This window comes from Dendrobates tinctorius, unplaced genomic scaffold, assembly GCF_039654945.1.
Source record: "Dendrobates tinctorius isolate UK_male_01 unplaced genomic scaffold, ASM3965494v1 ptg000186l, whole genome shotgun sequence".
Lineage (NCBI taxonomy): Eukaryota > Metazoa > Chordata > Amphibia > Anura > Dendrobatidae > Dendrobates > Dendrobates tinctorius.
The window spans coordinates 123,338-141,160 of NW_027361853.1; the positions used below are offsets into that span (position 1 = coordinate 123,338).

The window sequence follows — 17,823 nt, forward strand, 5'->3', positions numbered from 1 at the left end:
TCAAGGACAATCCACAGACCACCTCCAAAGACCTGCAGATTGTGTCACTGTGCATCGGTCAACAATACAGTGCACTTTGCACAAGGAGAAGCTGTATGGGAGAGTGATGCGAAAGAAGCCGTTTCTGCAAGCGCGCCACAAACAGAGTCGCCTGAGGTATGCAAAAGCACATTTGGACAAGCCAGTTTCATTTTGGAAGAAGGTCCTGTGGACTGATGAAACAAAGATTGAGTTGTTTGGTCATACAAAAAGGCGTTATGCATGGAGGCTAAAAAACACAGTATTCCAAGAAAAACACTTGCTACCCACAGTAAAATTTGGTGGAGGTTCCATCATGCTTTGGGGCTGTGTGGCCAATGCCGGCACCGGGAATCTTGTTAAAGTTGAGGGTCGCATGGATTCAACTCAGTATCAGCAGATTCTTGACAATAATGTGCAAGAATCAGTGACGAAGTTGAAGTTACGCAGGGGATAGATATTTCAGCAAGACAATGATCCAAAACACCGCTCCAAATCTACTCAGGCATTCATGCAGTGGAACAATTACAATGTTCTGGAATGGCCATCCCAGTCCCCAGACCTGAATATCATTGAACATCTGTGGGATGATTTGAAGCGGGCTGTCCATGCTCGGCGAACATCAAACTTAACTGAACTGGAATTGTTTTGTAAACAGGAATGGTCACAAATATCTTCATCCAGGAGCCAGGAACTCATTAATAGCTACAGGAAGCGACTAGAGGCTGCTATTTTTGCAAAAGGAGGATCTATGAAATATTAATGTCACTTTTATGTTGAGGTGCCCATACTTTTGCACCGAGCAAATTGGTTAAAATGCAAATTGCACATTTTCTGTTAGTACAATAAACCTCATTTGAATCCAGAAATATAACTGAGTCCATCAGTTATTAGATATATGAAACTGAAATAGCTGTTGCAAAAACCAAAATTGTTATAAAGAAAAAAGGTTAACATTAATAGGGGTGCCCAAACTTTAACATATGACTGTATGTGGAAAAATGCTCCATAATGTAATGTAATGTTCATTAAGATGTGTACCCGCTATCTACGGCACATAATCCCTCCCAAGTTATCGTTTACTTTTGACTGGTGGTAACCCTCATTGACCTGTCAAACATCTAGTCCTGGTAAACCCAAGTCATCAGTTACATGCGGTCTGCATGGCACTACAAGGGCGTAGCGTCCCCAGAGAATAAGTCCGCACACCTAGGCAGGACCCCCATCTTCATATAATGTACCAGGGCGCAAGAGATGAGTACCTCACCCACGGCTACTGTCCCATGCCACGCTACACATGTACTGTAGACAAATCTGCACCAAAAACGCAGAAAATAAGCACCAAAAGCGCAACAAAACCTGCTTTTTATAAGCATCTTTTTTACTGTCAAGAGAGCAAGTTTTGACTGCAGAAAAAAAAATGTAGCAAAAAAGCAACTTGTGGACATAACCTAACCCTGGAAAACTCTTTAACCCTCAACTGGTGAGGTGGGGTTTTTGTCACGCAACTGGTGAGGTGGGGTTTTTGTCACGCAACTGGTGATGTGGGGTTTCCTATACCCCAGTGTTTAGAAGTCTCTTATTTATACAGAAAATGCAAAGATCACGTTTTTTTAATCGTTTTCTTATTGGCGATTGATTACACATGAGTATAACAAATTTTTGACACCCACAAGTATCGGAAAATGAAAGGGTGTGTGCACACACTGCGGATTGTCCTGCGGAATTTTACGCACGGATTTGTCAAAAACTGCAGGTAAATCTGTAAGTCAAAAGACCTGCGGTTTATCTGCAGTTTTTCTGCGGTTTAGCCTGCAGTTTTCCCCTACGGTTTGACACCTGCCATGGAGCAGGTACCAAACCGCAGCGGAATCCGCACAAAGAATTGACATGTTGCGGTTTTGAAACCGCAGCAAATCCGTGTGGAAAAATCCGCACTGTCTGCACAGCGGTTTTCATTTTTCATTGATTATAATGGTACTGTACACAGTAGGACCAAAACCTCTGCGGATCCGCAGCAGAATTCGCAGCGTGTGCACACACCCTAATACTTTGATGATTCAATCCGAGGCCATTATGAAACATGACTTTTAGGATAATGTAAATAGTGAGAGGTGATGTGGGGTTCAGCGCGGTCAAGACAGCACTTAGCGACAGCTAGCTCTGTTATGCGTGGCCAGAAGAGAGAGGCCTTTACGACATCCTGTTGACAAGGTAATGGATGGAAGCTAGTGAGACACATATCCTCATACCAGCATTTTTCAATGAATGGCAGCCGAACAAAAATTCCCTGGGTGTGGCAAACCCCACCTCACCAATTGAGGGTTATAGGGAACCTTTCACCAGAAAAAACGCTATTAACCTGAAGATATGTGGTTAATCTGCAGGTTAATAACGCTGTAAACTTTCCTTGCGCCTGCACTTAGTCAAATGCTGCCGGGACAAAATGAACTTTATTTTCCCCGGGAGCATTCCAGTTTTAGTCCCGGGGGAGGCACCGGTGCGGGTTCACTCACTGTATACAGAGCGGCGACTGTAACCGCACACCGGAACTGACTGACAGACTCTGCATTGGGGCTGGGTGCCAGACAGGGTCGGGGCCCAGTGTCAGCCAGGGTCGGGGGCACAGGTACAGCCGCAGCTCTGATCTAGCAAGCAGCACAGTATCGCTTCCTTGTAGGTGAGCTGAAGAATGAATCATGTGCAGGAAGTCTTCACGCCAGAGACAGAGTGACATTCTGATTCTGCTTATTCTAGAGAAAAGCTTCTCAACAAAATATTTTTATAATCACCTTGGAGACAAGTGAATAACTACTTTTTATTGTGGAAATTACAAATGTATTCTATTAAATCTGTTGAGATCATGTCATTACAGAGCACCATCGCCACTATTCATTGGACTGGTTCTTTAATTGTATAAGAGGAGGAGTTTCAGGAAAAGAGTTGTTGCAGAATATAGGCTCCTGTACATGGCAGACTGTATTCTGAAATTCTCAGGGACATTTTCCTACAACTGCCCTGTTGTCATATCTGATGACTTCAAAGAAGAGTTTCCCGTAACAGATCAATGTTTTGTATGATGATGATGTCTTCCATGACAACCTAAAAGGTGTTAAAAGTGTTGTGCAGGACTAGAAGAACCCCCCTTTTGTTCCGAAAAACAATGTCAAACAATGTTTGCAGCATTGCAGCTCAGCCCCATTCAGGTCAATGAAGTTGTGCACCGAGCTGCAAAACCAAAAACAATTTAGACAAATGTTGTATTTTTTTTTAACTAAAAAAGCCATGTTTACCGCCCCCTTAAAATCAATTTTTTATTTGTTTTTTTGTGCTGAATTAAATATAGCATTAGGCTATGTTCACATGTGCAGTAATCATCCATTACAAGGATCCAGTAGCAATCCATTGTCATAAAAGCTGTCCACACCCAACTTTTTTGGCCTGCAAAAAAAAAAATATTTTAACTGAAGCGATTTTTTTTAACATTGAAATCTATGGAAAACGGATCCGTAAAATAGCAATCTGTTTTTCTTCTGATTGAAACGGATCCAGTAAGCAAGAAGCAAAAAATTTCAATTTGAGTCTGCATAGCTTTCACAACGAATTGCAGGTGCGGAGGGAAGTGGTCGGGGACTTGTTGGGACATCAATCATGTCTCTTTGGGTGTGATTACTGGGCATTCAGCTCTACCGTGCCTGGATATAGGCCAGCCTCTGTGACAAGTCAAGCCACTGTATGCATGACATGCTGCGAGACTACAATATACCTCTCGATGTCATCCCACATTTCGAGGATCAAGGAAAAACGTGCATCAGTCTGCTGACCACATTACAATCACTTTTCTACTGCTGATAGGTCACAAAATAATTCAACGGCCCAACAGTTTCAAATGTTGCCAAATATTTTGAATTTTCTGTCGCTGGTCACAAGATATACAAGACTGACTTGAATGCGACTTCTCCGTCATTTGGCTGTTGTATTTTTTTTACCGCAAAATTGCAGCTCTAATACGGTCACGAAACAGCAAATTGCACAAGTATTTTCGGTCAGACAAGGTGTCTGAGAATTGCCATATATCACACATCCATGTTCTGCCCAGCGCTCCACACCAATCTCAAAACAGGAGGCCGTTATCCTAGTTTTTCTGCAAAAATCAAGTCAAAAGAAAGGATATTTTGTCTGCCAAAAGCAACCGAGATGCTTGTTATATCACACGCTTGTGAAAAAACGGCTTATATAAACCCTCAATTTTAGCATAAATTATTTAATAAGACTTATAAAGTTTTAGTATCTTCCCATACGAACGGACAAAGTCAGTTATTACAATGTATTCCTTTGGTCGTCCAGTGTCTGCCGGGCGTTATGTCACTTCTGATGAAATAGCATTAAGGCCTGCGGCCACTGGATGACAAGGTCACGTGTTGTTACAACATCATGGAGGTCATGTCACTGCGACCTACAGCCGCCATGTAACCTAGGCAACATGGAACTAAAAGGATTCCGTGACTGGAAACAGAATGAGTATTTCAGTATTTAAAAAGTACAAAGTAGCTGGAGAAGATTTCAGGTTCTTGCATTCGGCAGCCCCAAATGTTGCATTTATTAGGCCATGTGCACACTGCATCTGTAAGAGTGCTGGAGGTGGTGTTCTACTCCGACACCCCAAGTGGTTAACTGTAACAGACGACCCAGATTAGGGAGGGGAAAATGGAAGTTAGTGCCAAGTTCAGGAAGTGTCAAGTTTAGTTGTAGTTGGGATGATGAAGTGACAGGATTGGTCAAGGGCGATAGGCTGCTAGGGACAGCGTGAGCTGGTTACTCGGGGAAATGAATTGCCAAAGAATCCTTCCATGCGAGTCCGTCTGCTGGCCTGGGAACCTCGAGATGGATGTTGGGGCCCTTGGACCCACTACGCTTGCGTAGCTGCGGGGAAAGATGGACTCAAACTTTCAGAGATGGGAAGTGATGGAATTCGTTTGCACTGCTAGTGGTGGAGAAGAATCCCTAGTGCTATAAGAGTTATCAAGAGGGATTCTCTACCCAGACCGACATCTTAGGCTGAAGTTAAGCCTGGTACATGTGTGAAAGATTATAACCCATTGGGCCCTATCCTATATGACTGATTGTAATGACTGAAAGCTGCCAAGTAAAAGTTTGACTGTTTTAACAAATTCAGTGTCCTCTAGATTGTTTGCTGTGAAGGCTCTAGAAGATGAAAACCTGTTTCCAAAGGAGGCCTAGGGGTCACAACTGCACCCCACATACAGCAGCACACTGGGACTGGGACACATTCTCTCTGTAGGGTGCCGGAACAAGTAGAAGCAGCAACTCGCCCACAACTACCCCGCTCAGACACCTTACATACCTAGCCAACAGTATGCTTCACGAGCTTTGACCATCATATATGGTAGAGACCCAATAGGAGAACGTTCAACAAAAAGTAATTTTTTGGACTCCATCTAATCAGTATCTGCTGGCATAACTTTTGTGTAACTGTGATTTCATACACAAAGGGACACTGCAAATAACTGTGTACCGTACACACTATAAATTTCATTATAGTGGGTCCCTAGGGTGAACTGATACTTCTGTAGGACTGTTGGCCGCATACCCCTTGAATGTATGTCGTGTGAACCTAAGCCTTAAAGGAATCTGTCACCAGGTTTTCACTTCCTTGTCTGAGAGCAGCATAATGTAGGAAAAGAGTCCCTGATCCCGGCAATGTATCACTTAATTTACTCGGTGCAGCAGGTGTGATGCAATCAGGGTTTTTAGATGTAGCACAACTCCGAAAGCTAATCCCGCTCACACCACAGCTTTCCGTGTACATGGTCTATTGACAGCGAGCTGTTAATCAGAGGAGGATTGGACCTTTCCAAGCTTTCCAAGTAGATAAAAAACAATGTGCCGTTTCGCACCTAGCAGGTGCTTCTTCTTGGTCCCGAACCTAAATCCTAACATTAGTTCTGTGAAGACAAATCACAGGCCAATAGGGGACTAGACGACTGCGAGTGATTTTGTGCACCAGTATTACAGCCACAAGTCCTGGCACAGCCCTGGGACTAAGGATTGAACGTGACAGCATTCTAAAAATAAATATAATAATAATAATCAGCATTTAACAGAATTAATGACTTTCTTTCTTTCTTTCGTATCTGTAGTACTTTATATATAGCAGCCCTGGGGATGTAAGGCCGAACCATAGGAGACAATGCAATCAGATCACTGCTAACACAATTCCAAGGAGAATTCTGCCAGGAAGGCAATGGAGACTAAATCCTTATCATGGAAAGCAGCCCCAAATAGACATGACCTGAGCTAAAGGTCACCCCACCTACCCTCCATTGTGAACGGAGATGGCCCTGATACTGTACTGGTATTGTTGTGTAATGCCCTGGCCTACACATTTATAGCCTGGCTCTAGATGGAACCAATTCACATTATTATTTTATCTGTGGTCCAAAACATTAACGGTATTATACAAGAACTTGCACACAACTTCATCTTGGTAGAGACACCTTTTTTCCTCCAGCAAAATGGCGCCAGCAGCGCCTGTGCAGTAGCATCTTTCGTATCGCTGATAGATGCTACTGAGCAGCCATGGCTGGCATCATTTTGAGAATTTTTTTTTTTTTTTTAATACATTTATATCACTAAATAAAATAATGAAATGGACATTATAGATGTGACCATGCTACAGCGCAGGCACTGCCACCTGCCTGCTGAATGTGATTTTTTTCAAAACATTATATTCAGTATATATTCAGAATATTCATTATATAAACTAGGGGGCAGGTCAGTGAGGGATCAGTGACCTGTCAGAAGCCATACAGATGAATATCTAATCAGAGACCACATGAAACCCCCCCCCCCACAGGCCGCCCCGGAGCACGAGCATATCATAAACTCAAAACTGAAAATAAAGATTACACAACAACCACAAGACGGATTTCATCAACCAACGTATCACTGATCATTGGAATCAGTATAACGGCGCTGACCTGACACTGTCTGTAGGTTACTGTGCACAATCCTGCTGACAGGTTCCCTATAAGGCCTCTATACACATTAGACTAAATGTTGGCCTAACCCTGTGATATTGATCTACTGTAAATGGGGGCGCCGGCGGCCTCAGGGTCAGGAGAGATGTCAATCAGGCATGTCTGATTTCAGACTGCCGAAACTGCTGAATGAGCGCTTCTGTGTTTTGCCAAAACAGTCGAGATGACGGTCGGCTGAACGATTTGTCAAAGCAGCATTTAGTCGACTTCTAGTGAAGTGTACCAATTCTGTTTAGCAGGCCAATTTTTTAGCACGTCAGATCAATTATCCAGCAGATGAGAAAGATTTCAATCAGATCAAATGGGCTTTTAAACTGAGTAATTTTGGCCTGATTGGATACAAATTGGACAGATATCTTCATGAGCAATTGCATCCTTAAATACCCCATAAACATTAGACCAATGTTGGCTGAACATATCGATATTGACAGGTTTAGCCGGTGGTCTAATATCTATGGGGGTGCAATAAGAGATAATTATATATATATATATATATATACAGTATATATCATATGCGTAATGGAGATAAACTGCCGACCGACACATGAGTCGATGGCCTTCTCACATGGCACAGTTGGCCGAAATGGAAGTTGAATACATGAAGGATCGTTCGGCTGACAGCCATCTAAAGTGTATGGCTGGCTTTACTGTATTCTCTCCTGGGGTCCGACTGTGTGCAGTTTTGTATTTGAACCATTGTGACTCTCTAATTCTTGAAGAGTAAAGTTTGAGTTTTTATTGCAGAGTTTTAGTTCAATCACAGCATGGCCTGCTGGTAATGTACTACATGCAGAAATTAGTAATGGATGAGCACCAATGCTACAACTTGAGCACCATTATATATACAGTATATATATATATATATATATATATATATATATATATATACACACACACTCATAGAGCTCATAATAAACAAAGCATACACATAAATATGTATGTGGATAATATATGGGTGGACAAAAAACAGAAGATCTGACGCACCCATGTATTCAGAAGCCATGCCACCTGTATAATATATATACATTTACATATGTGTGTAAAATAAAATTCTCACAATATACAGCACAACATGTATAGTATATGTGGAGCACAAAATGTAATTAAATAACTGCAATGTATACACCACAGGTGCACCACAAGTAATATATGTGTATGCTAACATGTGTGTGTGTAATATGAAGGTCTTACTACACACAGGATGAGCAGCACTACTTATATATTATGTGTACATTTACATATATATGTATTATAAAGGTCTCATAATACAAAACTGAAATCACATGCATAATATATGTACAGTAATATGCGTGTAATAAAAAAGACTCATAATACTAAGCTGGGAAATCACATGTATACGTTAAAGTTACATCCTTCACAGCTCGGGCACCACTATATGTATAGTAACAGTATCTATGTATACTACATGTATATTATAGTTCAATCTTTCTATTGGGTTTTATATGAAAAGAATAAATACAAATATTCAATACAAAAACAACATATTCATAAATATGTTACAAAAGATTTCTATATAACTATTTAGTGTCAACATCGCTACATGTATCTTTCATGTACAGATGTTACATGCTTTCCAGTAAGGATAGCGCTAGATGTATATATACAGATGTTATATGGTTTACAGTAAGGAAATCGCTACATGTATATGTACAGATATTGCATGTTTTACAGTAAGGGGATCACTACATGTATATTATATGTACAGATGATACATGCTTTACAGTAAGGACATCGCTACATCTATATTATATGTACAGATGTTACATGCTTTACAGTAAGGACATCGCTACATCTATATGTACAGATGTTACATGCTTTACAACTAGGGCATCACTACATGTACAGTGACATATTACACAGAAGGCATACATTGGTCACTTACTGGATGCCCTTCTTCTTGCCAATGGTGCCCATGGTGAAGATGCTGGTGTGGTCTGTGTGCTCTGCTGTCCCAGCACTCCGCCTGTATCCCATACTGGAATGGGGCTGATCACTGGTCTCCACCCCAGCACACCTCCCAGACTGCGGCTGTGCCAGCACCGGTTCCCTGTGCCACACACATTGCAGCCGTGTTCTATTATTCTTACAGCCTGGCACTCAGGAGAACATTACACTTCTTCTCTTCCTGCCACTTGTGACAAGTTGAGCAGATCCAGTGTTCCTCCTCTCACAGCTCTCTCCTCCCACACACCATGCCTCTTTGTATTAACCCTCAGGTGCTGCTCACATAGACATTCAGCTCTGCTACAGTCAAGGGCACAGTCTGCACTGGCAGTAAGTGTATTAGGGTTATAGAGGAGTCACTGCCATGTATTAGGAGGGCAGAGGAGTCACTGCCATGTATTAGGAGGGTAGAGGAGTCACTGCCATGTATTAGGAGGGTAGAGGAGACACTGCTATGTATTAGGAGGGTAGAGGAATCACTGCCATGTATTAGGAGGGTAGAGGAGACACTGCTATGTATTAGGAGGGCAGAGGAGACACTGCCATGTATTAGGAGGGCAAAGGAGTCACTGCCATGTATTAGAAGAGCAGAGGAGACATGCATGCAGTCCTCTGACCCTGGGAATGCTTCCCAGCTGGCCAGCCTCCAGCAAGAACTCACACAGCAACGCGACACCCAGGCCCATATCCTCAACTATATGGCGTCGGTCGACAGTCGGCTTCTTTCCATACAATCCGTTTCTGCCCAGTCCTCGGCCCCACACCCGATGCCGTGCCTCGGCAAGCCACCCCGATATAGCGGGGACCCTAAGTTTTGTCGAGGATTTCTGAACCAATGCCGGTTACATTTTGAGCTTTTGCCGCAGCACTATCCCACTGAGCGCGCCAAAATTGCCTTTATTGTTTCCCACATAGAGGGGGAGGCGTTAGCATGGGTGAACCCCCTCTGGGAGCGCAATGACCCACTCGTCTCTCAGCTTTCCACCTTTTTGGACACCTTCCGCAAGGTGTTCGACGAGCCGGGTCGGCTGGCCTCTATCACCGAGTCCCTCTTTAACCTCCATCAGGGTACGCTACCGGTGGGACAGTATGCCATCCGTTTTCGTACCTTGTCCTCCGAACTCCGTTGGAACAACGAGACTCTCGTAGGGATCTTTTGGCGTGGCTTGTCCGGTCGGATCAAGACGAACTGGCAGGTTGGGATACTCCCACTTCTTTAGAGGATCTGATCTCTCTGGCGACACGCATTGACCTGCGGTTTCAGGAACGTGCCCGTGAATTAGCCAGAGAGAGGAGCTCCTCTCACCTCCGTTCCTGCTCCAAGAAGCCGGGAAACTTCTCCGCCTAGGGTTGATAGGAGAGGCCTTCCTAGGTGTACGTGATTCCTCTCCTCCCCTGCTCGTGTCCGTATTATTGAATCTCGGTGCCAAGCGTTATTCTGAGGAGGCTTTTCTGGATTCTGGCGCGGAGGGGAATTTTATCACACTCGAGGCGGTTAAAAAATACCAGATTCCTGTCAGATCCCTGGAGACTCCTCGGTCGATTGTTTCGGTTAATGGTACATCCGTGCAGGAGACCGTTACCCAGGCCACCGAAGAGATCGAGCTGCAGATCGGAGCCCTGCACCTGGAGAAGATCTCCTTCCTCGTCTTGTCTACCATGTCTTACACACTTCTTCTTCTAGGCCTCCCTTGGCTACGGACTAATGAGCCAACCCTGGACTGGCGGTCGGGCAAGATACTCCGGTGGGGACCGTTCTGTCAGGAGAAGTGCCTGTTGCCCGTCCGTCCGATGAACTCTGCCGATCTATCCCCGGCACCTACAGGTCTGCCGTCAGCTTACTGGTCCTTTGCAGATGTCTTCGACAAGAAGGAGGCCGAGACTCTGCCCCTCCATCGGCCATATGACTGTCCGATTGACCTCATTCCTGGTTCTACGCCACCCAAGGGTAGGACATACCCACTATCTCCTGCTGAGACCCAAGCTATGTCTGAGTATATCCAGGAGAACCTTGCGAGAGCTTTTATCCGTAAGTCCTCCTCGCCCGCGGGAGCGGGATTTTTCTTTGTAAAAAAGAAGGACGGCTCCCTCCGTCCTTGCATAGACTACCGAGGCCTGAACGATATCACGGTCAAGAACAAGTACCCATTGCCATTGATCCCGGAGCTCTTTGACCGACTTAGAGGAGCTCGAATTTTCACCAAACTGGATCTTCGTGGGGCCTACAACTTGATCCGCATTCGTTCCGGGGATGAGTGGAAGACCGCCTTTAACACCAGAGACGGTCACTATGAGTACTTGGTCATGCCCTTCGGCCTCTAAAATGCCCCAGCGGTGTTCCAGGAGTTCGTGAATGACGTCTTCCGGGATATGCTGTACTCCTGCGTGGTAGTCTACCTGGATGACATCCTCGTTTTTTCTCCAGACCTCTCCGCCCACAGAAAGAACGTGCGTCAAGTCCTCCAGCGCCAGAGGGAGAACCGCCTTTATGCCAAGCTCGAGAAATGTGCCTTCGAGCAAACGTCCCTGCCATTCTTGGGGTACATTATCTCAGAATCAGGTCTACGCATGGATCCGGCAAAGGTGTCCGCCGTCCTCGATTGGCCACAGCCCCATGGGGTGAAGGCAATCCAACGCTTCCTTGGTTTTGCGAACGACTACCGACACTTCGTTCCTCATTTCTCCTCGTTGGTTCGCCCCATCTCGTCCCTTATCTGCAAGGGAGCTAACCCAAATGCTTGGCCCTCTGAAGAGGCCTTCCAGTCCTTGAAACAAGCCTTCGCCGCTGCTCCGGCGCTTCACCGACCTGAGGTTAGTAGACCTTTCACTCTCGAGGTGGACGCATCCTCTACCGGGGCTGGCGCAGTCCTTCTGCAGAAATCCTCTTCTGGACGTTTTGTCACCTGTGGCTTCTTTTCTATTTCCTCCACTGAGCAGAACTACTCCATTGGCGACAAAGAGCTATTGGCCATTAGATTGGCCTTGGAGGAGTGGAGGTACTTACTGGACGGTGCCATAAATCCATTCAAGATCTTCACGGACCATAAGAACCTGGCGTACATCCAGTCCGCACAGAGGCTCAATCCTCGGCAAGCCAGGTGGTCCCTATTCTTCGCCCGCTTTGACTTTGAGCTACATTTTCGGCCCGGCGATAAAAACGTTAGAGCGGATGCGTTGTCAAGATCATTCCTGTCGTCTGATGCAGAGGAAGAACCCTCTCATATCATTGATATATCCAAAGTAATTACTGTGGCTCCTGTCAAGTTAACCACGTTACCTCCGGGAAGAACCTTTGTGGCTGAGAATAACTGAAAACAAGTGCTAAATTGGGGACATTCGTCCAAGATTGCCGGCCACGTTGGTGTCAAAAAGACTTTGGACTTAATCTCTCGCCATTATTGGTGGCCTTCACTCTCCCAGGATGTTAAAGACTTTGTAGCATCTTGCCCGTCCTGTGCCCAGAACAAGATACCCAGACAACCACCCTGTGGTCTTCTGTTCCTGCTTCCCATTGCGTCGGCTCCATGGCAGCACATAGCCATGGATTTCATTACTGATCTGCCTTGTTCTTCCGGTTGTACTGTGGTCTTGGTGGTTGTAGACCAATTTTCAAAGATGGCCCACTTCATTCCTCTTCCCGGACTACCCTCTGCTCCTGACTTGGCGAAGATCTTCATTTCCCATATCTTCTGGATTCACGGTTTCCCCCAGCACATCGTGTCAGACAGAGGGGTCCAATTCACCTCCCGGTTCTGGAGAGCTCTATGCGGACTCATGAAAGTGTCATTGAATTTCTCTTCCGCTTATCACCCCCAAACCAATGGGCAGGTGGAACGTACCAACCAGATCCTTACATCCTACCTCCGGCATTTTTCTAGTGCTCATCAGAATGACTGGGTCGGTCTACTTCCTTGGGCTGAGTTCGCCTACATTAATCACTCCAGTGAATCGTCTACCAAGTCTCCTTTCTTCATCGTCCTGCTGCCGATTCTCTGTCTGTGGAGTTCTCCAGGGTATGGCAGGAGACCAAAACCGCTCTCGAGAAAGCACGGGACAGAATGAAATTACACGCTGACAAGAGGCGCCTGGACGTTCCTCCATATCTCCCTGGTGACAAGGTGTGGCTTTCCTCCAAATGCTTCCGCCTCAAGGTACCATCTTACAAACTGGGTCCCCGTTACATTGGTCCTTTTGAGGTCCTCAGGCGGATTAATGATGTTGCTTACAAATTGAAGCTGCCTCCTTCACTCCGTATTCCCAATTCCTTCCATGTGTCTCTCCTTAAACCTGTGGTTCTTAACCGATTTCATCCTTCTCCAGGCCACACACCCCAGCCTGTTGGCTTGGGGGATGAGTTTGAGGTGAATGACATTTTGGCCATGAACAAGGTAAGAGGGAGAACCATGTTCTTGGTCGATTGGAAGGGATTTGGCCAGGAGGAGAGGTCATGGGAACCCAGGGAGAATATCCACGCACCCCAGATTTTGTCTAAGTTCCTCTCCAGTTTTAGAAAGAGGGGGCGTAAAGGGGGGGGTACTGTAACGCCGCGCTCACCTGGGGGCGGGACCTCGGTCTCGAAGTCATCTCTTCCGGAGCTGCGGTCACTCCGGGGGTCCCGCCGGGTGTGCACGCGCACCTCTCGTACCTAGGTCCCTGTCTCCTCCAAGTTATGTCAGCGCTTGCGCGCTTTTCTCAGTTCGGTCTCCAGTTCAGTCCTCTCTATGGTACTGGAGGACTTGACCCAGGAAGCTCTCGTGATCATGTGCTATATCAGGCTACCTCTTCCTAGGGGAGGTGCCTGATTATTGTTGTGCTTCCTGGCTTGGTCTGCCATGTCCCTGCCTGGCTGTGCGCTGTATTCAGGTCCCCTGCCTTGCACTCTGTTGTGCCTCTTGGCACACGCTCTGAACCTGCACTCTGCCTTGTACTTGGTTGTGCCTCCTGGCACGTGCTCTGATCCTGTACTCTGTCTCATACTCAGTTGTGCCTCCTGGCACACACTCTGATTCCGTGCTCTGTCTTATACTCAGATGTGCCTCCTGGCACACACTCTGATTCCGTGCTCTGTCTTATACTCAGTTGTGCCTCCTGGCACACATTCGGACCCCGTGCTTTGTCTCATACTCAGTTGTGCCTCCTGGCACATGCTCTGATACTGTACTCAGTCTCTTACTCTGTTGTGCCTCCTGGCACACGTACCAATCCTGCGCTCTGTCTTATGCTCAGTTGTGCTCTCTGGCACACACCCTGCTCCTGTACTCTGTTACACCTCCTGGCACACCTGCTGCCTGACTCAGTGCTCTGATGTGCTCCTTGCACGCATCCTGCTTCACTCACACCCGGACGAACGAAGTCTCTGTATACCACGTGTTCCCGTGTCCACGCTTTACACGTTCCTGCAGACACACTCACCCACTCGTGTCTCCTGTGAGCCGGCCGCCTGGTGCCATCAGTCGTGGTGCCTCACCCCCTGGGGCTTGCCCCTGACACTCCCTGTATAGGGGGTGGTCCTCACTAGGTCAGCTTGCCCTGGGAGGGTTGGTGTCACGACCCAGAGGGTCCACTCCTGGAGTCGTCACAACGTGGTACACTTTGTACAGCTTCCTTCTCTCTAGTTGGTGGACCTTGTAGTTGATGTCACTCAAATTATCAACCACCTCATAAGGAGCTTGCCACTTTGCCAGGAATTTACTTTCCACAGTGGGAATCAACACCAACACCCGGTCTCCAGGGCTAAACTGTCTCAGCCTCGCAGTTCGATTGTAGACCCTCGCCTGGACTTTTTGTAATTGAAGGAGGCTTTCCTTCACAACTGGCATCACTCTTGCGATCCGGTCCTGCATTTGGGCCACATGCTCAATAATGCTCCGGTGGGGTGTAACTTCTGCTTCCCAGGTCTCCCTTGCAACATCTAGAAGTCCACAGGGGTGTCGTCCATACAACAGCTCAAATGGTGAGAATCATGTTGAGGACTGAGGAACTTCCCTGATATAGAACAACAGGTATGGTAGTAGGCAATTTCAGTCTCGGCCATCCCTCTCCATGACCTTCTTAAGCATGGACTTCAATGTCTTGTTGTCTCTCCACCAGGCCGTCCGTCTGCAGATGGTACACCAAAGTGCAGAGTTGTGTAACCTGAAGAGCCTTACACAACTCCCTCATCACTTTGGACATAAACGGTGTGCCTTGGTCCGTCAGAATCTGTTTCGACAAGCCCATCCAAGAAAAAATATGAACTAACTCTTGGGCTATGCTCGTGGCAGAGGAGTTTCTCAGGGGTAATGCCTCTGGGTACCGTGCTGCATAGTACATCACCACTAGAATGTATTGGTGCCATCTGTCGGAAGTAACCAGGGGCCCCACAAGGTCCATGGCAGTCCTGTCGAATGGGACCTCTATAATAGGCAATGGCACTAGGGGATTTCGGAAATGGGACACGGGGGCTGTAAGCTGACAAGTAGGGCAGGACCGGCAATAGTTAACAATCTCCCGGTGACACCCAGGCCAGTAGAACCTCCTAAGGACCCATTCTTTTGTCTATTCCCACATGTCCACCCAAGATATAGGAATGGGCCATGTCTAAGACCCCACACCTATAGAGACCCGGTACTAACAACTGCTCTACCACTTAGTCTCTCAGCTTAGTGAACCGGTACAGCAGCTCTATCTTTAATGCAAAATGTGGATACCTGGTGTCATCCCCCGGCTCTTGGGCAACTCCATTTATCACAGTCACATTTTCCAATGCCCCTTTTAGGGTAAGATCCTGTATTTGAGCAGTTCCAAAATTTCCACAGAAACCCCCAGTTACAGAATCTCAGCCTCACTGGTCACCATCTCGTCCTCATCACCAGCCAGGACACCCAAGGGGAATTCATCCACTTCCAACTGCAATGAAGTTCCCTCAGGGTTGGACAGGCTCCTGTCTGGAACATTTGGTATCCCCAACTTCCCCCACAAGTCCCAGAATATGCCAAAGTCCCGCTCTATTATCACTGGGTGTAACAAGTCCTTAATCACTCCGACCTCATGGGACTCAACCTGTTATGAATGAGTCACCGAGGACGAAAAACAAAAACAAGCTAAGCCCCAGAAAACCAGAGAGGTTGGTAACTAAGCGGATTGCAGACCCCTGATCCTATCCAGATAACTAGCAGTAGCCGTGGAGCGTACCTACGATGATCCTAGACGCCTCGTCACAGCCGGAGAACTAAATAAGCCTAAAGCAGGAAAAGGGGAAATCTAAACTGCCCCAGAGCAGACCCCAAAGCAATAGACAGCCCCCAAACATGTATTGTCAGTGAGACAAGATGAAAACACAAACACAGATAGAAAAATAGGCTGAGCAAACGATGGGGCCCACACTAACTAGAAAGGACAGGAAAGGAAAGATGCTGTCTGCAATCACGCACAAAACCCTGCCAAAAAATGTCCAACACTTTCTGATAACAAAAACCCTGAAGTCGCTAGACTTCAATTTCCTATATCAGCACTCTGGTATATTCTGAAGACAGAGCAAAAAAAGACCAATCTGATCAGGGACAAAAAGCAAACTGGCATAAACAGAGACATAAGAATGGAAATTCAGCACAGCTCCAGCAGGGGCTGGCTGACCACAAAAACTGAGTAAACCAGACCAAATCTTATGTGAAAAAATAGCAGAGCACACTTAGCTTGAGAAGGCAGGAACAGAACTGGAAACCAGAACCTCAGGGCAGGAAAAAATCACTAGCACAAAATTAGGGAGTCGGCTGTCTTAAATCCAGTCAGAGACTCCTGATGTCCACTCACAGTCCTCCTCCTCAGGTGGCAGGTCTCTGCCATTTAGATCAGCTTCATTACCTGCTGTCACCAGCAGAGGGAGCCCGGATGGAGAACTCATGACTCCTCTGTCAACACAGCCAGCTCCACCACCCTCACCAGAAGCCAGAGGTAAACCAGAAAATGAGTTCACAACAGTACCCCCCCTTGAGGAGGGGTCACCGAACCCTCATCCACGCCACCAGGCCGATCAGGATGGGCCCGGTGAAAAGCATGAACCAATCTATCGGCATGAATGTCAGAGGCAGAGACCCAAGAATTGTCCTCCTGGCCATAACCCTTCCACTTGACCAAATACTGGAGTCTCCGTCTAGCCAGACGAGAATCCAGTATTTTCTCTACCTCATATTCCACATTACCTTCAACCAACACAGGGTCAGGAGGTGTCGCCATAGGAACTACTGGCTCAACAAACCTCTTCAACAGAGACTTATGAAACACGTTATGGATCTTAAACGTAACTGGAAGAGCCAATCGAAAAGAAACCGAGTTAAGAATCTCCAAAATTCTATAAGGCCCAATAAATCTTGGCTTGAACTTTGCAGACGCAATCTTCATAGAGATATTTTTTGACAACAACCAAACCATATCACCCACTTTAAACCGGGGACCAATGGTCCTTTGCCGGTTGGAAAACCGCTGGGCCTTTTCTTGAGAGAGGGACAACTTAATCACCACTTGGTCCCAAATCTGCTGCATTCTCTCTACCACAGTGTCAACACCTGGGCAGGCTGAAGATTCCACTTGCCCTGAAGAAAATCGAGGATGAAACCCAAAGTTACAGAAAAAGGGCGACATCAATGTGGCAGAACTAGCTCTATTATTTATGGCGAATTCGGCCAAGGGCAAAAATGAGACCCAATCATCCTGATCAGCAGATATAAAACATCTCAAATAGGACTCCAAAGTCTGGTTTGTTCTCTCAGTCTGCCCATTGGTCTGTGGGTGAAACGCAGAG

At 46.3% G+C, this 17,823-nt stretch overlaps 1 protein-coding gene across 4 annotated transcripts in view; it reads right to left on the minus strand.

Annotated features, from left to right (window-relative positions):
- RASGRP1 (RAS guanyl releasing protein 1) overlaps positions 1-9,251 on the minus strand; it is a 65,627-nt gene extending 56,376 nt beyond the window's left edge. For 3 of the 4 annotated variants that reach the window (XM_073552143.1, XM_073552142.1, XM_073552141.1), the window contains exon 1: positions 8,983-9,251. In XM_073552143.1, coding sequence (XP_073408244.1) covers positions 8,983-9,074 — 92 coding nt within the window. In that variant the 5' untranslated portion in view covers positions 9,075-9,251. The remainder of the gene's footprint in view (positions 1-8,982) is intronic. The other variant, XM_073552144.1, reaches the window with a different exon arrangement.
- Between the last annotated feature and the right edge of the window lie 8,572 nt (positions 9,252-17,823).